Source organism: Cherax quadricarinatus, chromosome 5 (assembly GCF_038502225.1).
Source record: "Cherax quadricarinatus isolate ZL_2023a chromosome 5, ASM3850222v1, whole genome shotgun sequence".
Taxonomy (NCBI): Eukaryota; Metazoa; Arthropoda; class Malacostraca; order Decapoda; family Parastacidae; genus Cherax; species Cherax quadricarinatus.
In genome coordinates, this window is record NC_091296.1 from 67,515,137 (window position 1) to 67,540,827 (window position 25,691).

General features: G+C 43.0%; 1 protein-coding gene and 1 long non-coding RNA gene across 3 annotated transcripts in view; one reads left to right on the forward strand and one right to left on the reverse strand.

The window, feature by feature from the left end:
* The window catches only part of LOC128684714 (zinc finger protein 771), a 274,487-nt gene that overhangs the window by 226,824 nt on the left and 21,972 nt on the right, over window positions 1-25,691 (forward strand). Inside the window, exon 6 of one of the 2 annotated variants that reach the window (XM_053770985.2) lies at window positions 18,996-19,581. The exons of the other annotated variant lie outside the window; for it this stretch is intronic. Within the exon in view, the coding sequence (XP_053626960.2) occupies window positions 18,996-19,451 (456 nt within the window). The 3' untranslated portion in view covers window positions 19,452-19,581. Of the gene's footprint in view, window positions 1-18,995; window positions 19,582-25,691 lie in introns of those variants that run through there. 2 annotated transcript variants of the gene reach the window in all.
* Window positions 1-25,691, reverse strand: part of LOC128685014 (uncharacterized) — a 323,567-nt gene that overhangs the window by 11,700 nt on the left and 286,176 nt on the right. The window lies entirely within an intron of this gene.

Genomic DNA, 25,691 nt, shown 5'->3' on the forward strand with positions numbered 1-25,691 from the left:
AACAGTTTCAGGAAGAAATCCAAATATTCATCCTTGAAGCCTTTCTATCCACTTTTCTGAGGCTATGGGTCCCACAATTTACACCAGAGGCAGACCCCATCCTATATATATATATATACAGTGGTCCCTCGCTTTTCGTAGTTCTCAGCAATCGTAAATTTCGCCAATCATAGGGGTATTTTCATATAAACATGGACTTGCTTTTCATAGGTTGACTCGCGAATAGTAGTTCGTCCGGGACGCGTACGCACGGTGTGAACCAAGGCGGCCTCCCTACCCAGCCAGTCTGGCATTGTTTACCAGTGAGTGAAGGTCCCCTCAAGTGCTCCTACGAAATATTTCATAATATTCCACTCATTTTAGTGCTTGCAAGTACTAAATAAGCTACCATGGCTCCAAAGAAAGCTCCTAGTGCCAAGCCTGTGGTAAAGAAGGTGAGAAATATGTACAGTGACAAAGTCTTGGGCCATTTTAGGGAAGTGTTAAAGAGACGCCAGAAACAGAGCTCTCTCCACAGTTACTTTGCGAGACAGGACTAGAGTGACTCTCAAGGTGGTCCTAGTGGCATTAAGAAACAGAGAAGAGAAGCAACCCCAGAGAAGCAATTGGTACCTGAGGTGTTGCTGGAAGGGGATTCCCCTTCCAAACTGTAAACAATCCAATCTCTCTCCTCCTCCAGTCTCCCATACACTAAGAAGAATCTCCAATAAAGGTAAGTGTTATGCTGTTAATGTTTCATTCATCATTTCCCATTGTATTGTTTATGTACTACATGTATATTTCATGTAAAAAATTAATACTTCTGGGTGTCAGGAACGGATTAATTGTATTTACATTATTTCTTATGGGGAAAATTGATTCGCAAATCGTAAATTTCGTTTATAGTAGCTCCTCCAGGAACGGATTAATTACAAAATTCATTCTCTATAAAATGTATTTTTTGTTAATATTTTTGGGTGTCTGGAACTGATTAATTGGATTTACATTATTTATGGGAAATATTAACAAATCATACATTTTATAGAGAATAACTATAGTTTTACATACAGACTAGGGCATACGAAAACTAAGGTTCCACTGTACACACACATGCGCGCGCACACATGCATACACGCGCACACATGCACACACGCACACACATGCACACACGCACACACATGCACACACGCACACACATGCACACACATGCGCACACACACGTGCACACACGCACACACAAACACACACACACAAATGCACACAAACACACACACACACACACACACACACACACACACACAAATGCACACAAACACACACACACACACACACACACATACATACACACACACAACATACACACACAACATACACAACACACACACAACACACACACACACACACACACACACACACACACACACACACACACACACACACACACACACACACACACACACACACACATTGCCAGACTCACACATACACTCCCCCCCTCCCCCACCGACATCTCACTCCTTCTCCTGATCCCTCCCCTCCCTCTTTCACCCTCCCCCTCCCCACCTCTCCCTCCTTCCCCCTCTCCCTCTCCCACTCACCCACTTGCTTCTCCCTCCTTCCCACTCCCCATCCCCCCCACACTCTGACATACACAATACTAACCTAACATACAGAATTACATAGGTTTCCCACTCTGAGGCAATCAGGATAAAACAAAAATGGGTTGCCAGAGAGCAACAAGAAAAACCAAGGGACAGGAGGAGGAAACTGCAAAGGAAGATTGGGCAGCAGAGCTCACAAAAAGGGAACATGAATGGGAAAAGAAACTAGAAGAACTTAGCATGAAAATGGAAGAGAGGATAGACACGGAAAGCAGGAAGTGGGAGGTGCAAGTCAAAGCAGCAGAGGCCAGGATACAGAGTTTAGAAGAGGAACTGAAAAATCTGAAACAGCCTAAAGAACTAAAGAACATTTTGGGATTGACAACAGAGACTGCTATCTCAGCCATAAATAAGGGGACTGAAGGGAAAGAAGGAGCAAAACTGCATGTAGAAGCTCAATCAGTGGAGACTGTAGTAAATGAAAGAGCTAAGCTATATGTGGAGGCCCTAACAGACCACAGCAGAGCCCAGGGAAAGCCGAGAAGGGAAAATGACAGGCCACTGAGCCCAAGTACATTAGCTAGTGAAACTGAAGAAAGGAAAGCTGCAATGGAGGAAATAAAATTGAATGAGGGGATACACAGGGATATGCAGTGGGAGAATGAAAGGGTGAGGTCAGTCTTTGTGTATGGGTTCCAGGAAGTTGAAGGGGAAACATATGAAGCAAGAAAACAAGGGGAAAAAGCAATTGAAAGCATCATGAAAGCAATAGGAGAAGACGACATGACCCAGCTGGAAAATTTTCGGAGAATAGGGGGGTTTGCAAAAAAAAGAACCCGGCCAGTGAAAGTGACCTTCAAGGCAGAATCGACTCGGAACAGGATCCTGCAGGAGAAAGCACGATTAAGGGACATGCCGGCATACAGGAAGGTGTATCTCGACCGCGACAGAACACAAGCAGAAAGGCAGAAACAGAGAGAGATGGTACAAAGGCGAAAGGAGGAAAGAGAGGGGATGGAGAAGACAGACAGGAGATCCCAGACACAGGAAGATCAAATACAGCCTCCCTCACAACTTCCTATAGAAGCCTCCCAACCAGGTCAACCCCAGTGCAACCAAACACTCTAAACCAAAACACCCATGCCACATCCAATGCCCCCACCCACTGCATTACAAACTCCACCCCCACAGCAACCACCCATAGTTCCTTATCAGGTCTCCCACTTCCCCAACCCCAATACACCTCCCAGACCACAATCTTAGAAAAGAAGTTGAAGGTGTGGTATACAAATGCAGATGGAATAAATAAGTATGAGGAGTGGCACGAAAGAATCAAGGAGACATCCCCAGACATAATAGCACTCACAGAAACAAAACTCACCAGAATAATAACAGATTCAATCTTTCCATCCGGATATCAAATCCTCAGGAAAGACAGAGGGAGGAGAGGGGGAGGAGGAGTTGCACTGCTCATTAAAAACCAGTGGGGGTTTGAGAAAATGGAAGGAATGGATGGCACGGGCAAAAGGGACTACTTAGTAGGAACAATCCAGTCTGAGGGACATAAGGTGATAATTGCAGTAATGTACAACCCACCACAGAACTGCAGGAGGCCAAGAGAAGAATACGATGAGAGCAACAGAGCAATGGTTGACACACTAGCTGAGGTGGCCAGGAGAGCACACATGGGGGGAGCAAAGTTACTAGTTATGGGTGATATCAATCACAAGGAGATTGACTAGGAAAACCTGGAGCCCCATGGGGGTCCCGAAACATGGAGAGCCAAGATGATGGATGTGGTACTGGAAAACCTCATGCATCAACATGTTAGAGACACTACCAGAGAGAGAGGAGAGGATGAACCAGCAAGACTGAACCTTGTATTCACCTTGAGTAGTTCTGACATCGAGGATATCATGTATGAAAGGCCCCTGGGAGCTAGTGATCATGTGGTTCTGTGCTTCGACTACATAGTTGAGCTCCAAGTGGAGAGAGCAGCAGGAACAGGGTGGGAAAAACCATACTACAAAAGGGGGAACTACTCAGGCTTGAGGAACTTCTTTCAAGACATTCAGTGGGAGAGGGAACTGACAGGAAAAGCAGTACAAGAAATGATGGACTAGGTGGCAATAAAATGCAAGGAGGCAGAGGAGAGGTTTGTTCCCAAGGGAAACAGAAATAATGGGAAGAACAGAACGAGTCCTTGGTTCACCCAAAGGTGTAGGGAGGCAAAAACTAGGTGTACTAGAGAATGGAAAAGGTACAGAAGACAGAGAACTCAGGAAAATAAAGAGATTAGCCGAAGAGCCAGAAATGAATTTGCACAGATAAGAAGGGAGGCTCAGCGGCAATACGAAAATGACATAGCATCGAAAGTCAAGACTGACCCAAAGCTGTTGTATAGCCACATCAGGAGGAAAACAACAGTCAAGGACCAGGTAATCAGACTGAGGAAGGGTGATGGGGAATTCACAAGAAACGACCGGGAGGTTTGTCAGGAGCTCAACACAAGATTTAAAGAAGTATTTACAGTGGAAACCAGTAGGACTCCAGGAAATCAGAGCACGGGGGTGCACCAGCAAGTGCTGGATGAGGTACATATAACCAAGGAGGAGGTGAAGAAGCTGCTATGCGAACTTGACACCTCAAAGGCGGTGGGACCAGACAACATCTCTCCGTGGGTCCTTAAAGAGGGAGCAGAGATATTGTGTGTACCTTTAACAAAGATCTTCAACACATCATTTGAAACTGGGCAACTCCCCGAAGTATGGAAGATGGCAAATGTAGTCCCAATTTTTAAAAAGGGAGACAGACATGAGGCACTAAACTACAGACCTGTATCACTAACGTGTATAGTATGCAAGGTCATGGAGTAGATCATCAGGAGGAGAGTGGTGGAGCACCTGGAAAGAAACAAGTGTATAATTGACAACCAGCATGGTTTCAGGGAGGGAAAATCCTGTCACAAACCTACTAGAGTTTTATGACAAGGTGACAGAAGTAAGACAAGAGAGAGAGGGGTGGATCGACTGCATTTTTTTGGACTGCAAGAAGGCCTTCGACACAGTTCCTCACAAGAGGTTGCTGCAAAAGCTAGAGGATCAGGCACACATAACAGGAAAGGTACGTGACGAGGTGTCAGAGTGGGCGCCTGTGACAAGCGGGGTTCCACAGGGGTCAGTCCTAGGACCTGTGCTGTTCTTGGTATATGTGAATGACATAACGGAAGGGATAGACTCAGAAGTGTCCTTGTTTGCGGACGATGTGAAGTTAATGAGAAGAATCAAATCGGATGAGGATCAGGCAGGACTACAAAGAGACCTGGACAGGCTACAAGCCTGGTCCAGCAACTGGCTCCTTGAGTTTAACCCTGCCAAATGCAAAGTCATGAAGATTGGGGAAGGGCAAAGAAGACCACAGACACAATATAGTTTAGATGGCCAAAGTCTGCAAACCTCACTCAAGGAAAAAGATCTGGGGGCGAGTATAACACCGAGCATATCTCCCGAGGCGCACATCAATCAGATAACTGCTGCAGCATATGGGCGCCTGGCAAACCTACGGATAGCGTTCCAATACCTCAGTAAGGATTCATTCAAGACTCTGTATACCATTTACGTCAGGCCCATACTGGAGTATGCAGCACCAGTTTGGAATCCACACCTAGTCAAGCATGTCAAGAAATTAGAGAAAGTGCAAAGGTTTGCAACAAGACTAGTCCCAGAGCTACGGGGATTGTCCTACGAAGAAAGGTTGAGGGAAATCGGCCTGACGACACTGGAGGCCAGGAGGGTCAGGGGAGACATGATAACGACATAAAATACTGCTCGGAATAGACGAGGTGGACAAAGACTGGATGTTCCAGAGATGGGACACAGACACAAGAGGTCACAATTGGAAGTTGAAGACTCAGATGAATCAAAGGGATGTTAGGAAGTATTTCTTCAGTCATAGAGTAGTCAAGCCATGGAATAGCCTAGAAAGTGAAGTAGTGGAGGCGGGAACCATACATAGTTTTAAGGCGAGGTATGATAAAGCTCATGGAGCAGGGAGAGAGAGGACCTAGTAGCAATCAGTGAAGAGGTGGGGCCAGGAGCTATGACTCGACCCCTACAACCACAAATAGGTGAGTACACACACACACACACACACACACACACACACACACACACACACACACACACACACACACACACACACACACACACACTCACTCACTCACTCACTCTGAGTGAGTGAGTACATGCATATGCAGAGAAAGATAGTGGTCAGCAAGATTTGAGTCCACATTTGGAAGGTATCATAGGTCCTAATGTGATGCCTTAGATTGCTCAGCCCCAGATGAAAGGTCACTGATACTGATGAAACATAATAGAGGATGCTGCCCTGTGGCACCCTTGCAATGAAAGGCCGAGGTGAAGAAGTATTGCTATGGTCACATACTGGTGTTTGTGAGTAAGAGTGGCCTTTATATATATGAGATCATGGCCTCTAATTCCATAATGTTCTAGTTTAAGCAGTAGGATATTGTACTGTACAGTATTAAAAACTCTTCTAAGTTCAATAAAATGGACTATTAGTTATTTATTTTCTATATGTAAAGTCATGCATTTACATTATTGCATTATTCATACTTTTTCCTGGTCTAAAATCAAAATTGGCAATAATTAAGAATGTGTTTGTTTGGTTATAAATGAATACATATTTTTTATGCATCTTTCAGATATTATAGATAATGACAAGTTTGAAACTGGCTTGTGGTTGTTGATTCTCATGGGTCTCCATTTTTGTGGATTGGAATATCCCGTACTAGCTTAAGTATATTGGAAACACTTTTGGTTTTCATATACTTGTTGAAAAATGCTGCTATGGTATGTAATAGCACATGAGCAGCTTTCTTATATGTGAATGGTGGTATGCTGGCCCGTGGCCTGGTAGGCAACACTCACTTCACACAGTGAGTGTCCATGGTTCGATCTGGGCAAGGGTGGAAACACTGGGCATTTTTCCTTACACCTGTTGCCCCATTCACCTAGCAAGTTGGTACCCTGGTATTAGTCGACTGGTGTGGGTTGCACCCTGGGGGACAAGATTAAGGACCCCAATGGAAATAAGACAGATAGTCCCTCGATGACACAGTGACCTTCTTGGATTATCCTGGGTGGCTAACCCTCCGGGTTTAAAAATATGAACAAAATCTTATCTTGTTTTTAGTGAATTTATTATTGAGGATACCTCTGTAAAATCAGTCTTGGTAGGTATAGTGAATTTGGGCATTATTAGTGAGGTTATCTTTAAATTGTGCAGTGAAGTTTGAAATTATACTAACTAAGCTTGTTCTGTGAGTTAAGAAGTATAGTTTATTTGCTGTTTCAGCAATTTGGATGGGAGGCATATTTGTTTCGTTAGTACAGTTTGTTTGGTGTCAGTGAATTAACTTGAACCGAGTATTTGAGCAAGTTCTCCAGGTCTTTTTCATATTATTTTTTGTTTTATTAAACCTGTTGAGATAGCATTTGTTTGGTTTTCATTATTAGTGTGGTGAGCATTGATGTACAGTACATCTTTTATGTTAGTTCTTTAGATATTAAGCTCAGTCTGTATTTTCTTCATAATTATATTTTTCCTAATGTATCTGAGGATGCTGTTGGTTAGGCATGGGCTATCTAATCTGTTTGTAAGAATGTCAGGGAATTTACCCTTTGACTGTCGCGGCCGTATATATACGTTTACAAGGTACCGTGTTTGACGTATATATACTCATAAATTCTAGCGGCTTCAAATCAGGCAGGAGAAAGCTGGTAGGCCCACATGTGAGAGAATGGGTCTGTGTGGTCAGTGTGCACCATATAAAAAAAATCCTGGAGCACGCAGTGCATAATGAGAAAAAAAAACTCCGACCGTTTTTTTTTTTTAATTAAAATGCCGACTTTGTGGTCTATTTTCGTATAGTATTTGTGGTTGTATTCTCGTTTTCTTGGTCTCATTTGATAGAATGGAAACTATATTATAGAAATAGAAGTGATTTTGATTAATTTTACTATAAAAAGAACCTGGAAATGGAGCACAAAGTACGGGAAATGTTTGATTTTTGCCGATGTTCAAAAGTAAACAAATGATGTCATTGTCCAATAAATGTCCAAATAGCCATTCTAATATGCAGTCATGAATGGGTTGATGTAATTTTTACAATTATTACAGTATTGCAGTAGTCTGCATAACAGTAAATCTTCTATTTTTTGTTTGAATAAAATTTCAAAATAAAAAGCAAGAGTAATATCAGAGGGGCCTGGAGACATGACTGATGAACAAAGAAAATGTTATTTTAGAGCCAGGAATGTCTGCATTGTTCATTCTGGTCCTTATTTTGAAATTGTCATATTTTTTAATTTTCATGAAATTGGCCAAATTGCAAATTTCTGACCATGTTGGGTAGTTGAAATCGATAAATGGGCAGTTTCTTGTACTCAATCGATGGAAAAAATGAAGTTCTGAAGAAATAGCTATGAGTTTGGTTGACTGGAATAATGGAATTAGCCGAAAATAGGGCTCAAAGTGGGCGAAATTGCCGATTTGTAAATATCGCCGAGGTCGCTAACTTCGCGAGAGCGTAATTCCGTCAGTTTTCCATCAAATTTCGTTTTTTTGGTGTCTTTACAATCGGGAAAAGATTCTCTATCATTTCATAAGAATTTTTTTTTTTTTTTTTTTTTTTTTAAATTTTGCGACACCAGGAGACACCTCAGGATTGGGGGTTGCAACAGTCAAAGGGTTAAAGGTGTCTGAAATAAAGTTGGCATGCTCTCTAAAGAATAGGAAAATTTATCCAGATATGTTGAACCACCAGAACTGACAATTTTCAGTTGTCCACATGTTCGATGTAAAGATATCCTAAATACTGTTTCCCATAACCTGTGGTATTGGAGGGAGGATGGCTACAATACCAGTTGTGGTTTCATGTAAACCACTGTTTTGGTTACTAATGAAAACCAACCACACCGACAACAATCTCACATAAGATGAGTTAGTATGTACTGGAAAATTGTCAGAAAATGATAAATATAGGCCTATGGAGGTCTGATAAGAATAATCAGAAGTCACTGCAACAGTGTATGCTTATTCATGTAAAGGAGTACTTGGCAGTGTCCTGACTTATGCACCTACACCTGGTAGTCTGTTTTCAGTTGTTTGATTGCAAGATAAATAGGAATGAATAGCATATGCTTTGCTAATCTGTACACTGTTTGAGAGATTTAATTTTGGGTAAGGCAAAGTGTCTATCTTGTGCTTTTTTTTTATCCTCGGTTGCAATGTGTATTAATGAACAATTCACAGTCTTTCCCTAAGCTCAGCTTCCTGGACTTATTAGAGACAATGTTGGTTATATCACTGTTTTAGTGGTAATGCATCTGTTATAGTGTTGTAGAGAATACTTTATATTTTTCCTTGTTTGAAAGCTTTATATTTTCCTTCCCTTACTTTTCCCAAGGGCTTCCATAGCAGAACTGAGAGACTGGTTAATAAGTGACAAATACTGTGCATCACAGTACTGTATACATCCATAAGGTAAAAAAACATTATTTTGATACAACCCATGCTACCAATATCAATACTTACAGTAAATATTAAACACTAGATGTGTGGTCATCTGTTTTCCACTAGTGAGGTCATTAATCACATAGATTTAGTGACCAAAATATCAGATGATACCTATCAAACTAGATCATAATGGCCTTTTATTTATTGTGGATATATATGTCATTGATAAATCTGATTTTATTCAAGCATAGCTTAAATACTTTTTATATCTGCAGTAGCTAAGCTTCACATTAGAGCCTCTTCAAGGGGGGCTCCTTGGCATGGTGAAGAGGCTCTTGGTCTGAGGAATTAGACCTTTCGGTCTTCTTCCTCAGACCGAACCTAATTACCCCCCAATCTCCCCTCCCCTATCCCATCCTCCCCTTTTTCCTTTCCTCCTCCTCCTCCCCACCCCTCCCTTTTGGCCTTTGGGTTTTTTCCCACAGGCGCGCTAGTTCCTAGGTAGGGGAAAGGGTACCGGGGTCCATCTCATTCCGTTGGGGTTCTTGGCGGTGGCGTAGTTTGCCGTGGAATCTGGATCACCTGGGGATGTCCCGATCCCTCTCCGGTATCCCCGAGAGTGGCTTTGGGTGTCTTTCGGGCAACGGGTGTATCTCTGGAAGCCACCTTTCGGACTCCGGGGGATGGTGGCCGAAGGAGGTATGCTTTGTGGCGGATATCCGGCCACCCTCTCTTTTGTCCACCGAGGTAGCTCGGCAGATGTGAGGTTGCTATCCCGGATTGCTGGTTTACTGGCGTGAAGGGTAGGGTATGGCACGGGTTCCATGCTGCATCTGCGCTACTAGCGGTGCTGAGGTCCTCTTGGGCGCGGAGGGAGATTTCTGGCCCTTTCATTCATCCTGGGAACTATTCCTCCCCGCTCCCCCCCCTTTTTTATTCTTTTTATTTATTTTTATTTTATTTTCTTCTTTCTTTTTTTTTTTCTTAAAAACAAAAAGCAAAGGAGTAACCTAACCATGGAGAACCCAATCCAAGAACCCACTACCCCCTGGCCCCTTCTTGATACCACACCCCATTCTGACCCTGCCTTGTTTTTTGACCACTCTTCAGACACTCCTGATGCCCCTGTACCTCTTGCTGGTGCTGTTTCCTCACCTGCTTCAGGTACCGGGGCTTCGACTGACTCCTTCGATTTGTCTGACCTCCACTCTCCTTTGACTATGCTTCCGGCCTCTCCCTCTATGGTACGGCAATTTTCGAATCGCCAGCCCGTTTCACGACGGACCAACTCCGGTCCTACTCCTAAACGCCAACGACAATCTCCTGAAGATATCCCTTTGTTACCTTCCCATTCTACTAGGAAAAGACCAACACGTCATGCACTTCCTCTCCACGCTCAGTTTCGGACCACACAATGGACTAAATTCTTTACTTTAAGACCAACTTCTTCTGCCCATCTTTCTGACCATAGTACGTATTGGCAAAGCGCTCCTGCGCCATGTAGGTAGAGATATTTCATTTCATGCTCTCAAGAGCGGTACGCGCATCATCACTGTCCAGAATGCTACCCAAGCTCATGATCTTTCTCTCCTTTCGCATATCGATACTACTCCTATCACTATTGAAAAACATCTTTCTCTCAATTCTTGTAGTGGCACTGTCATTCTGCCCCATACCATAGTCCAGCAGAATTTCCAGTCATGTGGCAATGACATTCTTGAACAGCTGGAACTCCAGGATCTCCCAATCCTCAAAGTAGACACTTACGTCCTTCCTGCCCACGGGCGGAGAAGTTGCCCTTGCAATGTGGCTCGATTAACTTTTGACAGCCGTGAACTCCTGCTCTCTGTTTATGTCGCGGGTCATCGGTTACAAGTTCAAAAGGTGATTCCCTACATTGCAACAGTGTAGAACTTGCTGGCGTTTTGGTCACCCAGCAAAATATTGCAGATCTATGGCCGAATGCCCAGTCTGTGGTGCCGATGACCATTCTAATACATCTTGCAGTCACCCTCCATCTTGCCTTAATTGTAATGAGGCTCATCCTTCGTACTCTCGCCGTTGTCAGGTCTACTTGAATGAGCGTGAAATCCGTTGCCTCAAAGAAGCAGAAGGTCTCCCTTATGCTATAGCAGTTACTCATCTCCGCCTCCAAGGGAGACTACCCCGTGTTTCTTATTCTCGTGTTGGCCTTCGAGGCAATCTACCATCCTTCCTTAAGAACTTTTTAACTGACAGGCATTTCTGTGTTCGGGTTAATAATGTGCTCTCCCCGGACTTTATCCAAGCTGAAGGTGTCCCCCAGGGATGTGTTCTGAGCACAACACTTTTTCTCCTTGCTATTAATGATTTGGCCTCTAGTCTTCCATCAAATATTTGGTCATCACTCTATGTTGATGACTTCGCTATTGCCTGTGCAGGCGCTGACTGTCACCTTATTACAGTTTCTCTCCAGCATGCAGTCGACCGTGTTTCCAATTGGGCCACCACACGTGGGTTTAAATTTTCCAGCACTAAAACCCACCAAATTACTTTCACTAGACGCTCTGTCATCTCCGATCATCCTTTGTACCTCTATGGCTCCCGTATCCCTGAACGTGATACAGTCAAGTTTCTGGGCCTCCTCTTTGATCGTAGGTTATCCTGGAAACCTCACATTACCTCTCTGAAGGCAACTTGCCACAGCCGGCTGAACCTCCTTAAAACCCTTGCTCATCTTTCATGGGGAGCTGATCGTCGAACCCTCCTTCGCCTACATTCCACCCTTATCTTATCGAAACTTGATTATGGTGACCAGATCTGTTCAGCGGCATCTCCTGCTACTCTCTAGCCTTAACTCCATTCATCAACAAGGATTATGTTTATGCCTTGGTGCTTTTCGCTCTTCCCCTGTCGAGAGCCTCTATGCAGAAGCGAACGTTCCATCCTTATCAGATCGCCGTGATGCCCATTGCCTTCGCTACTATGTACCCTCTCATGATCTCCGCAATCCTTCCATTTATAGAATGGTCATTGATATTAGTAGACATTCTTTATTTGTTCACCGCCCCTGTTTACTCCGTCCCTTCTCTCTTTGCCTTCATTCGCTCTTGTCTTCTCTTCAATTACCACCTTTCTATGTACATGTAGCATCTCACTTTTCCCTACCCCCCTGGGAAAAGCCCAACTGTCTACGGTCGCTTCCCGCTCTCATTTTCTTGACCACTTTCACTCTCATTCTCATGCCATTGCTGTGTACACAGATGGCTCTAAGTCTTCTGACGGCATAGGATTCGCAGCAGTGTTTCCGGACAGCATCGTACAAGGGCATTTACTATCTTCGGCTAGTATTTTTACTGCTGAATTGTATGCCATCCTTACAGCACTTATCCATATTGCATCTATGCCTGTGTCATCATTTGTGGTTGTCTCAGACTCCCTTAGTGCTTTACAGGCTGTACAGAAATTTGATACACCTCACCCCTTAGTCCTCCGTATCCAACTTTGGCTACGCCGCATCTTTACCAAGCATAAAGATATTGTTTTTTGTTGGGTCCCTGGTCATGTTGACGTACAGGGCAATGAACAGGCAGACACTGCTGCGCGGTCAGCAGTACATGACCTACCAGTTTCATGTAGAGGTATTCCATTTACGGACTATTTTGCTGCAATATCTTCCCAACTTCACACCCGTTGGCAACAATGTTGGTCTACTATGCTCGGCAACAAACTTCAATCTATTAAACCGAGTATAGGTTACTGGCCGTCGTCTTATCACCAGTGTCGAGGTTGGGAGACTACTCTCTCCCGTCTTCGCATTGGCCATACTCGTCTTACTCATGGATATCTCATGGAGAGGCGCCCTGCTCCTCTGTGAGAATTGCCAAGTTCCATTATCAGTCAGCCACATTCTGTTGGACTGCCCACTTTATCAACGAGCACGCAGAATTTACCTCCGTCGTCGTCTTCGCTCTGCTGCTCTCTCTTTACCTTCCCTTCTCGCTGATGGACCCACCTTTCATCCAGACTCTCTCATTGACTTTTTGACAACTAACTTACTTCACAAATTCTGATACCTTCAGCCCTTTCTACTTCAATCTCTTGCTACCCCCTACCCCCGTACTATCCCCTGCCCCGCTGTTTTCTGTAACCTACTGATCATCCCTCCTCCCTTCTGCCATCCAATACCCTCGCTTCCTTCCCTACCCTGCAGCGCTGTATAGCCCTTGTGGCGTAGCGCTTCTTTTCGAGTATAATAATAATAATTATTCTCGTGTTTCAAAACATCCCCCCACTTCTGGAGTCCCATCTTCTGCAGCCTTCTCTGTTGTTACCCCTCCCATAGCCACTCTGGCATCTAATCCTTTTGCTGTCCTTGGCTCTGACGTCCCGACTACAACTCAGTCTGTCCTCACATCTTCACGTCCTTCCTCTCAAGCCCCGGTATCGACAAGACCCCATACGACACCTTCTACCAATCGCCCCTCTACTTCTCAGAAGTCCAAAAAAATCCCAGTGCTCAAATCTTCGTTGCCCCTTCCTTCCCTTCTTCCACCTCCGCACTTTACCTTTCCAGTCTCTGTACCTAGTTCTTCCCCTCTATCTGGCTCTATTACAAGTGTGGAGGTTCACCCTCCTCCTCGTACTATGCCTTCCACCCCCGTCCCCTCCCAAGTTTCTCCCTCTTCTGCCACCTCCCAGGTTTCTGCCTCTTCTGTCCCCTCCCCCACTTCTTCTCCAGTCCCCTACACTCTTTTGTCCCCCCCTACTTTGGTAGTCCATTACTGCCCCAATCTTTACTCACTCTCCTCCTTCTACCTCCAATATTGTCTCCCATACATCTTAGAATTCAGAAACACTTGAAGCCATTTCAGAATATATTGCAGAGACTAAACCTTCAATGGACACTGACCCACCTCCTGTTCCTTCTCTTCCCTCTCCTCCATCTCCACAACTCCACTCTTCGCAACGCTCCGTTCCTTCGCTACTTGAAAGCCTTCCAATGCCACCACACATTGACTTTTCTAACCCCTCTAGTCCGTAGGTGCCCTTCCCTACAGATTCCTGGTATTTTCTTCATCGCCAATCATGGCCTATTTACAGTGGAATATCCGCGGCCTCAGGGGTAATCGGGGTGAGCTTCAGCTGTTGCTTTCCAGGTTTTCCCCTGTTGGTGCTTGCTTACAAGAACCAAAATTACACTCGGCTGTTTTCCAACCTCTCTCAGGCTATAATTTATTGTATTCTTCAGATCCTTTCTCAGATGGAACCTTTAATGAAAGTGCTCTTCTACGCAATGATATTCCGTACTGTCAACTATTTGTCCATACCTCGCTGCATTACACTGCAGCCCGTATCCACTTGAATAAGTGGTATACAATATGTTCTTTATATATCTCTCCTTCTCGAGCATTTTCTATCCCAGATTTTGCTTTTCTAGTTTCATCCTTACCACCGCCACTTCTGTTACTTGGTGATTTCAACGCCCACCATTTCCTCTGGGGGGCGGGGGTCTCATTGTGACTCATGTGGCATCCAGTTGGAGGCTTTTCTCACCTCTCACCCCCTCCATGTTTTAAATACGGGTACTCCCACCCATTTTGATCCTCGTACTCGTGCTCTCTCTTGCATTGATCTATCAGTCTGCTCTTCCTCCACTGCACTAGACTTCACCTGGTCTGTTCTACCGGACTTACATGACAGCGATCATTTTCCTATCATTCTTACTTCACCTTCCTATTCACCACCTTTCCGTAGCCCTCGCTGGCAATTTGATCGGGCAAATTGGGACCTTTACTCGAAACTCACTGCTTTTAGTGAGGTTCCTTCTTCATCCTCCATTGATGAGCTCCTACACCTCTTCTCGACGTCAGTTTATGCCGCAGCTTCTCATTCTATACCCCAAACCTCAGGCAGGCGTTCTCAGAAGTGCATGCCTTGGTGGTCTCCTGCTTGTGCTCGTGCAGTACGTTTGAAACGCGCTGCATAGGGCAGGTACCGGTACAGTAGAACTGATGAGAGACTTCTTGATTTTAAGCAGAAGCGTGCGATCGCTCGCCGTGTCATCCGTGACGCTAAACGCACTTGCTGGCGAGACTATGTTTCCACCATCACCTCTGCTTCCTCTATGAGTGCAGTCTGGAAAAAAGTGAGGAAATTGAGTGGTAAATACTCTCCTGACCCGGCTCCTGTTCTATGGGTCGCTGGTGTTGATGTAGCAAACCGTCTTGACGTTGCCATTGAAATTGGCACTCATCTGGTCCGTATTTCCCGGGGGCTCCATCTATGCCCCTCGTTTCTTTCCTCAAAGTCTGCCAGAGAATTAGTACCCTTGGACTTTTCTTCTCTCAGAAAAGAACAGTATAATGTACCTTTTACATTTCAGGAACTGGAGGCAATGCTCTCAGCTTGCCGATCATCGGCAGCTGGGCCTGACGACATTCATATTCGAATGTTACAACATTTACATCAGTCAGCCCTTGTAGTCCTCTTACACCTCTTCAATCTTATTTGGGCACAAGGAGTTCTTCCCCAGTTGTGGAAATCTGCCATTGTTCTCCCTTTCCGCAAGCCGGGTACTACAGGACATGATGCCTCCCACTATCGTCCCATCGCTCTTACTAGTGCAGTTTGTAAAGTGATGGAACGTCTGGTAAATCGACATTTAATGTGGTATTTAGAGACACACAACAGTCTCTCCGCTAGTCAATATGGCTTTCGTAAGGGCCGTTCTACCATAGACCCCTTACTACGCTTGGATACGTATGTTCGTAATGCCTTGCGAATAATCACTCAGTTATTGCCATATTTTTTGACCTTGAGAAGGCATATGACACAACTTGGAGGTATAATATTTTGGCCCAGGCCCACTCCTTAGGCCTCCGAGGCAATCTCCCATCCTTCCTTAAGACCTTTTTAACTGACAGATATTTCCGTGTTCAAGTCAATAATGTGCTTTCCCCGGACTTCATCCAAGCTGAAGGAGTCCCTCAGGGATGTGTTCTGAGCACAATGCTTTTTCTCCTTGCTATAAATGATTTGGCCTCTGTTCTTCCACCCAATATTTGGTCATCACTCTTATGTTGATAAATGACCATAATTTTTAAAGGGGTGGACCGGTAAGCCAGCGGAAGGCCTCGGTCAGATGACCAAAAGCTCCAAAGGCGGGTCATCATCTGACTAAGACCCGCGTCAGGAAACATTTGTCCTGTTTCCTGACGAACCTTACCTAACCTAACCTAACTCTATGTTGATGACTTCACTATTTCTTGTGCAGGCGCTGACTGTCATCTTATTGCCGTTTCTCTCCAGCATGCGGTCGACCATGTTTCCACTTGGGCCACCACGCATGGGTTTAAATTTTCCAGTACCAAAACTCACCAGATTACTTTCACTAGACACTCTGTCATCTCCGATCATCCTTTGTATCTCTATGGCTCCCGTATCCCCGAACGTGATACAGTCAGGTTTCTAGGCCTTCTCTTTGACCGTCGGTTATCCTGGAAACCTCACATTACCTCTCTGAAGGCAACTTGTCACAGCCGGCTAAACCTTCTTAAAACCCTTGCTCATCTTTCCTGGGGAGCTGATCGTCGAACTCTGCTTCGCCTACATTCAGCCCTCGTTTTATCGAAACTCAATTATGGTGACCAGATTTATTCAGCTGCCTCTCCTGCTACTCTCTCTAGCCTTAACCCCATACATCACCACTTATTATGTTTATGCCTTGGTGCTTTTTGCTCTTCCCCTGTTGAGAGCCTCTATACAGAAGCGAATGTTCCATCCTTGTCTGATCGCCGTGATGCCCATTGCCTTCGCTACTATGTACGCTCTCACGATCTCCACAATCCTTCCATTTATAGAATGGTCACCGATATTAGTAGACATTCTTTATTTGCTCGCCGTCCCTGTTTGCTCCGTCCCTTTTCTCTTCACCTACATTCGCTCTTGTCTTCCTTTCAGTTACCACCTTTATATGTTCATGTCGCATCTCACTTTTCCCTACCCCCCTGGGAAGTTCCAGCTGTTCGGGTCTGTTCTTTCTCACTCCCTTGCTCGAAAGCCCAACTGCCTACGGTGGCTTCCCGCTCTCTTTTTCTTGATCACTTCCACTCTCATTCTCATGCCATCACTGTGTACACAGATGGCTCTAAGTCTTCAGACGGCGTCGGATTCGCAGCAGTGTTTCCGGACAGCGTCGTGCAGGGGCATTTACTATCTTCGGCTAGCATTTTTACTGCTGAATTGTATGCCATTCTTATTCGTATCGCATCTATGCCTGTGTCATCATTTGTAGTAGTCTCAGACTCCCTTAGTGCTCTACAGGCTATACGAAAATTTGATACATCTCACCCCTAGTTCTCCGTATCCAACTTTGGCTATGCCGTATCTCTACCAAACATAAAGATATTGTTTTTTGTTGGGTCCCTGGTCATGTCGACGTACAGGGCAATGAACAGGCAGACACTGCTGCGCGGTCAGCAGTACATGACCTACCAATTTCCTATAGAGGTGTTCCATTTCTGGACTATTTTGCTGCAATAGCTACCCACCTTCATACCCGTTGGCAACAACGTTGGTCAACTCTGCTCGGCAACAAACTTCATTCTATTAAACCGAGCGTAGGTTACTGGCCGTCTTCTTGTCATCAGTGCCGAGGTTAGGAGACCACTCTCTCCCGCCTTCGCATTGGCCACACTCGTCTTACCCATGGGTATCTCATGGAGAGGCACCCTGTTCCTCTCTGTGAGCAGTGTCAAGTTCCTGTATCGATTAGCCACATTCTGTTGGACTGCCCTCTCTATCAACGAGCACGCAGAATTTACCTCCAACGTCGTCTTCGTTCTACTACTCTCTCTTTACCTTCCCTTCTTGTTGATGGACCCTCCTTTAATCCTGACTCTCTCATTGACTTCTTGACAACGACTGATTTACTCCACAAACTCTGATGATACTTTTCGCACTCCCCTCAGCCCTTTCTAGTTCAGTCTCTTGCTGCCCTTTACCCTTTCACCATCCACTGCCCCGCTGTTCTCCGTAACCTATTACTCATCCATCTCCCTTTTGCCACCTGATGCCCTCGCTTCCTTCCTGCCCTGCAGCGCTGTATAGTCCTTGTGGCTTAGCGCTTCTTTTTGATTATAATAATAATAATCTCACTGTCTTCTTGACAACGACTGATTTACTCCACAAACTCTGATGATGATACCTTTCGCACTCCCCTCAGCCCTTTCTAGCTCAGTCTCTTGCTGCCCTTTACCCTTTCACCATCCACTGCCCCGCTGTTCTCCGTAACCTATTACTCATCCATCTCCCTTTTACCACCTGATACCCTCGCTTCCTTCCTGCCCTGCAGCGCTGTATAGTCCTTGTGGCTTAGTGCTTCTTTTTTTATTATAATAACAATTCACATTAGAGCTTTTTTTTATAAACAGCTTCTGTATAGTATTTTTATTTGCCTTCAGTTTTAAGTTGTTCATTATTATACAATTGCAGTCATTCACCATTGCTTGCACTAGTGGGCAATTTGACATTGATTATGATGCATATCTGGGTACAAAGGTTATCTACATTAGGTTAATTAAACTCAATATTGTAAATTATCTTGTGTGCATCAAATAAAGGAATATGAGCATAGTCTATACACCAATGGGTGTATCTCAGTGTATATACACAGTATGTATCCATCAGTGTATACACAATAAGAGTTTATTCTATTCCCTAATTATAATTAAGGATTAAATAAAGACATGGGTGTAGTAAATATTGTAGTTAGGTTGCACCCTTAATGACCCTGTTAGTCAACTGGTCTTCAACCTTAAAAAGTCTAATATAATCTTATGTTAATTCCTTGAGTAAGCATTCACTGGCCAAGAATAAGACAGGTGTCTCCCACAGGTGGGTGTGAAATGTGATGGTCAAAGCAATGGTGCAGAGGAAATGAGGGTCACAAAAGAACACACACAAGCTACTCCAGCTGCTGCTACACAAGCTGATATAAACATCAACCCTGGGAACAAGATCCACCGGTGTCCATACTGTATCTACTCCACCCAACATCCAACTGCTATACGGTGCCATATTCGAACACACACTGGAGAAAAGCCATATGCATGTCCTCATTGTCCTTTTCGATCAGCTCTCAGGGGTAATCTTAAGCTTCATATCCGTTCTCATACAGGAGAAAAACCATATTCGTGCCCATTTTGTCCATTCCGAGCAGCACTTAAAAGTAATGTAACAATTCACATTCGAACTCATACGGGAGAGAGACCCTACACCTGCCCCCACTGTTCATCATGCTTTGTTCATTCCAGTCATTTGAAAAGACATGTACGAATCCACACAGCCTAATTCTCAAGATGAGATCCCTAATATACTGTACTGACTGTACTAATAGAGTCTGAACCATTCTGAAATGGGCAGATCATGTATGAATCTTTCATATCTCCTTATATTTCATCATAATTATATTATGAGCAACTGACCGAGAATACTTAACACTTCTGTAAATTCATTTATTATTAATGCAAAAATCAGTGCTTCCCCTGAACATAATGATACCGAGTAAAAAAAGTGAGTAGAGGCTTCCAACATGCTTACTATACCATAATTTTGTTCAGTTGCCCACTTTACAATCTTGAGAGATTCCAATCTCAATTTACTTATATAACAGCATAATTCTTTGTTTTAACATTCCTAGTGGAAGCCCTAATATCAGCTGCTCTAGCAGTCTAGGTTTCCTTACAGTACTACCCCTGAAAACATTATTATAAGACCTGATCAACTTTACATTCATCATTCAGGTTTGCCCAGTTCTAATTGATGCACTACACTTTTCCTTAGAAACTTTTGGCACGAAGCTTTAAATTCTTTCAGTTTGTCTCAGAGACTGTATAGTCCTTGTGGCTTAGCGCTTCTTTTTGATTATAATAATAATAATAATTGTCTCAGAGAGTAACATTTACTTTCTTCTACTGTCCTTGTACTCTTTATTTTATCATTGCTTTAGGAAAATAGTTTAACATCATATATATTTGATTTAGAAAGTTTGTTCTTCAAGGGGGTTGCCTTGGGTGTCAGTGAATAGCTCTTGATCCAGGGAATTAGAACTACCCTCATTTACCTCAGATCAAACCTGAATGCCTCCAGTTTCCCATGTGTTAAGCATCAATGGTATACAATACTAACAAGATTATGTAATTAGGCACATGTTGTATGACCCCTTTGGGTTTAGCACCTCCTGATGATAATGAATTACAAAGTTCATTATTATTAATTTTTGGCCCTCAATCACTAGGTTATATTAAAATGGTATATTAACATTCATGAGGCAGAGGATAACCCAGTAATCTTACCAGACTGCATATGAGATGATAAGTATGTTCTGTATATGTAATATTATTAGAATCATATAAAGCGCTAAACCAACAAGGGTCATGAAGAACACATCACTACATTCAGTTAAGTTGAAAAAGTCCATGACCACAAAGTAGATCTAAAATCGGGTTTTATAATATACAATAACAATTTAGTACTGCAACAATACTGAATATAATTATGTACATTATAGAAAGTGTGCAAATATCTCTTGTATAGGGACAAGTGGGGCTGTAAGGATCATGGCTGATAAGCCTGATGGGGTATACTGGGTACAGTGTATGGTAGAATTATTACTGAAAAGGCTAGGGTAAGCCAAAGTAGGATTGCAGAAGAGCAGAGAGGATTTAGGAAGGGTAGCAGATGTGTACAAAGCTTATACATGAACAGTACAATTACGAATTTGGAAAAGGCAAATGAATGGAATAGACAGGTTATGCAGAGAGTGAGGCTCATGTTAGGCTATGTCAGAGGGAGGTGGGTATACTATTTCCTACTGAAAATAGGACTTGGATATGGATGTATGTCACCATGGTTGTTTAACATATTTATAAAATGGGGTTGTAAAAGAAGTAAATATTAGGGTGCTTGGAAGAGGTGTGGGATTAGAAGATTTTGGATCTGATACAAAGTGGGAGTTATCACAGGTGCTTTTCACCTGTGAAGAAATGTTAAAATGTTGGTAGACAAATTTGGGAGGGTATGTAAAAGTAGGAAATGAAATGTGAATGTAGAAAAGAGCAAGCTTGGTGATGAGGGTAACAAAAAGTCTAGGCAAAGATTTGGCTGAATAGTAGGAGTACAGAGGAAGTAGACATGTCAGCAAATGGGTATGAAAGATGTGATGAACCATGGAACAGATGAGGGAAAAGATAAGTAGGTGTGGTGTTGAGGCATCACCAGAATGAAGTTTATGGAAGAAACAATTGGGAATGTATCATAGTATTGGTACCAACACTTTTGTGCGAGTGAGAGACATTGGCTTTGAACATTGCAGCAAGGAGGAAGCTAGAGGCAGCGGAGATGTCATGTTTAAGATCAATATGTGGTGTGAATATTATGCAGAGAGTTTGAAATTAAGACACTGTGGCATCACCATGGGAATAATTCAAAGGGCTGAGGATGGAGAGGGTTAGGATAGGATGACAAAGAGAGTACAGGCACTCCTCACCTAACAACTGAGTTCTGTTCTTAAGAGTAGGTTGGTAAGCAAATTGGTCGTTAAGCAAGGAGCCACCCCTTACTGATATTTGAAGCATACTGTACTGGTAGTGGGTTTGTGTCGCCCATCTTTAGATATTGTTTTAATGTCACTTTTGCACCATTTATAATATTTTTATTATAAAAATAGAACTAGGCATTAAAAAAGTAAAATACACATACAGTAGTACACTGGTCAGAAAGCAGGCAGTAACTCCAAGCAGTTGTTAAGTGAGGAGTACCTGTATATACACCAGGGGGGTGGAGGGTAGAAAGGAGGAAGGGGTCATCCCAGGAACAGTTGGAGGAAGGACATATAAGGGGCTTCAATTTTTCAAAGCACGAGCATCCAGCAGGCTTGAGTGAATGAAGATAGGTAGTTTTTTAATGGCTGTGCTGTTTGAGTGTGAGCCAGGTAACTTTCATAAGGGGATTCAGGGAAACTAGTTAGCAAGGGCAGTACCTGCACTCTGAAGGAGGGGTGGGGATGATGCAGTCTGAGGGTCATCTGACTGTAATGTCAACATGCTTCTAGAAAAATGGCAATGAATGAATGATGGTGAATGACTTTTCTGGGTCACCCCTGCCTTGCCAGGAGATGGCCACTGTTTTAAAACAAAACACACAGAGTATATCTATTAATAGTTCTGGGAATCATTGCTCCCTGTATCCTGGTCTCAGACCAGGACCCCAGAACTGAAAGTATTACGGTACTAAGAGCTATTAACCTGTTAACTGTCCAAATGTAGATCTATGTTCTTACTGCTAGCGCTCCAAACATAGATCTACGTTTTATTTTTCCTGCCTCCAAACTTGGCACGACTAGCCTGAGATGCCTGGTCAGCATAGAATGGGTCTTAACACTTGGTGTGTGCAGTATTAAAAAAATATGGGAGCACCAGTTCAAATGAGTGCCAGCTAGAGCAGACACCAAGGATTCACTGATGTCATGTCTCATATTAACACTCCCCTTTTAAGAGGAAAGTGATGTAGAACCCGAGTTAAATGGCTTTGAGGTGGATGTGGTAGTAGAAATATCAAAAACCTCAATAGTAACCCACGTGCATCATTTGTGCAACACCCTTTCAATTTTGGTATCACTGGTAGTGTCATCTAAGTAAAAAGAAACAATTCTGGAACGTGTAATAAGTGTCCAGCAGGCTGGCTGGCCATCTCTATCTCCGTCTGTCTGTCTGTCTGTATCTATCTCTGTCTCTATCTCACAGGTACATATACATAAATATAATTATACATAGTGTAAAGTACCTAGGATAACCTAAAAAATCTAAACAAAGTGGTATATTGTGCTTGTAGATATAATGCATAATAAGCATGACTGCAATTGGCAAGTAATACGCATTTTCACTTGTCCAGGAATCAGATGTGATCGTGTGTAATACCAGTTGGTTCATGAGCAACTCTGAGACAAGCAGACAGATAGAAAAACAAACACACAAAGGCAGACAGAAAGACATGTTTATGTGTAACTGAAAAATAAAGCCAGAGTTCCATGCAGCAGTGCACGTTCATCGTGTCACTCCACTGCTTACCCTCTGAGCAGTTTAGTAACACTAGTCTTAACACCATGCTTCAAGGAGTTTCATATATACTCCAGCATATCTAAAACATTGCTGGGACCTATAAATACTTTGTATATATGACCAAGGCAGGTGTAAATGTTGACCTGTCAGTGTATTTGTGACAATTTGAGTATAATTTCAGTACCTAATACAGTGGACCCTCTGTTAATGATATTTTTTCACTCCAGAAGTATGTTCAGGTGCCAGTACTGACCGAATTTGTTCCCATAAGAAATATTGTGAAGTAGATTAGTCCATTTCAGACCCCCAAACATACACGTACAAATGCACTTACATAATTGGTCACATTCGGAGGTAATCGTTATGCGGGGGTCCACTGTATTAATGTCAGAACAAAGATTGGCTATGAAATCACAAGAACTACTATAAATTGTAATTATCAGAACATAAAAATTATATAAAATAATATAAAAACAAGAAAAAAAAGGTATATCTGCAACACTTCTGCAAGCGGCAGGACTCCATGCTGCCGTCAGGTGAGCATCCAGTGCCAACTTCACAGTCTTATATCGGTAAGTACCGCCTAAAAAATTTTTTTGTTGGTCTTATTACACAGAAAATTGCCCTCTTTATTATTTTTTTTTTAAATATTCGAAGTTAACAAGTTAAGGAATATGCAGGAAAGTAAAATTAAGTTTACGGTGACATCACACATCCTTGTCTAAGGCCTACTTTTACTGGGAAAAAATTTCCCTCTTTCCTACATACTCTAACTTGAGCCTCACTATCCTCGTAAAAACTCTTCACTGCTTTCAGTAACCTACCTCCTACACCATACACTTGCAACATCTGCCACATTGCCCCCCTATCCACCCTGTCATACGCCTTTTCCAAATCCATAAATGCCACGGTACTGAATGTAAGACTTGCCTACTATTTTATAGTCATGAGACATATACCAGCAATCCTGCCAGAATGCAAAAATCTTTATTCACACTCGCATGAGAGTAGTACCTGGATGGTTACTGTCTACCAACCTGCTAACTTACTTAACATTTGAAAAAGAATTCAAATTAACACTGATTAAGGGTTGATACTGAAGTTCTTGGCACATTGTAAACATGTACATCCTGAAGTCTACTCAACAGTCTTTTATCTACCAATACATAATCCAACAAACTACTGTCATTTCGCCCTACATCATATCGTGTATACTTATTTATCCTCTTTTTCTTAAAATATGTATTACCTATAACTAAACCCCTTTCTATACAAAGTTCAATCAAAGGGCTCCCATTATCATTTACACCTGGCACCCCAAACTTACCTACCACACCCTCTCTAAAAGTTTCTCCTACTTTAGCATTCAAGTCCCCTACCACAATTACTCTCTCACTTGGTTCAAAGGCTCCTATACATTCACTTAACATCTCCCAAAATCTCTCTCTCTCCTCTGCATTCCTCTCTTCTCCAGGTGCATACACGCTTATTATGACCCACTTCTCGCATCCAACCTTTACTTTAATCCACATAATTCTTGAATTTACACATTCATATTCTCTTTTCTCCTTCCATAACTGATCATTTAACATTACTGCTACCCCTTCCTTTGCTCTAACTCTCTCAGATACTCCAGATTTAATCCCATTTATTTCCCCCCACTGAAACTCTCCTACCCCCTTCAGCTTTGTTTCGCTTAGGGCCAGGACATCCAACTTCTTTTCATTCATAACATCAGCAATCATCTGTTTCTTGTCATCCGCACTACATCCACGCACATTTAAGCAACCCAGTTTTATAAAGTTTTTCTTCTTCTCTTTTTTAGTAATTGTATACAGGAGAAGGGGTTACTAGCCCATTGCTCCCGGCATTTTAGTCGCCTCATACGACACGCATGGCTTACGGAGGAAAGATTCTTTTCCACTTCCCCATGGACAATAGAAGAAATAAAAAAGAACAAGAGTACTACCTCCCTCGTTTATCGTCGTTAATCCGTTCCTGGAAGTGTGACAATTATTGAAAAAGACGATTTTCGAATCAATTTTCCCCATAAGAAATAATGTAAATACAATTAATCCATTCCTGACACCCAGAAGTATTAAAACAAAAATTTTTACATGAAATATAGATGTAGTACATAAACAATACAATGGGACATGATGAATGAAACATTAACAGCATAACACTTACCTTTATTGGCGATTCTTCCTAGTGTATAGAAGACTGGAGGAGGAGAGAGATTGGATTAGTTACTGTTTGGAAGGGGAATCCCCTTCCATCAACACCCTAGGTACCAAGTCCTTTTCTGGGGTTACTTCTCTGTTTCTTAATGCCACTAGGATCAGCTTGAGAGTCACTAAATTAAGCCTGAATGCCTTCCACATCCCCCCTCCCCTGGGCGCTGTATAATCCTACGGGTTTAGCGCTTCCCCCTTGATTATAATAATAATAATTGAGAGTCACTAGAGTCCTG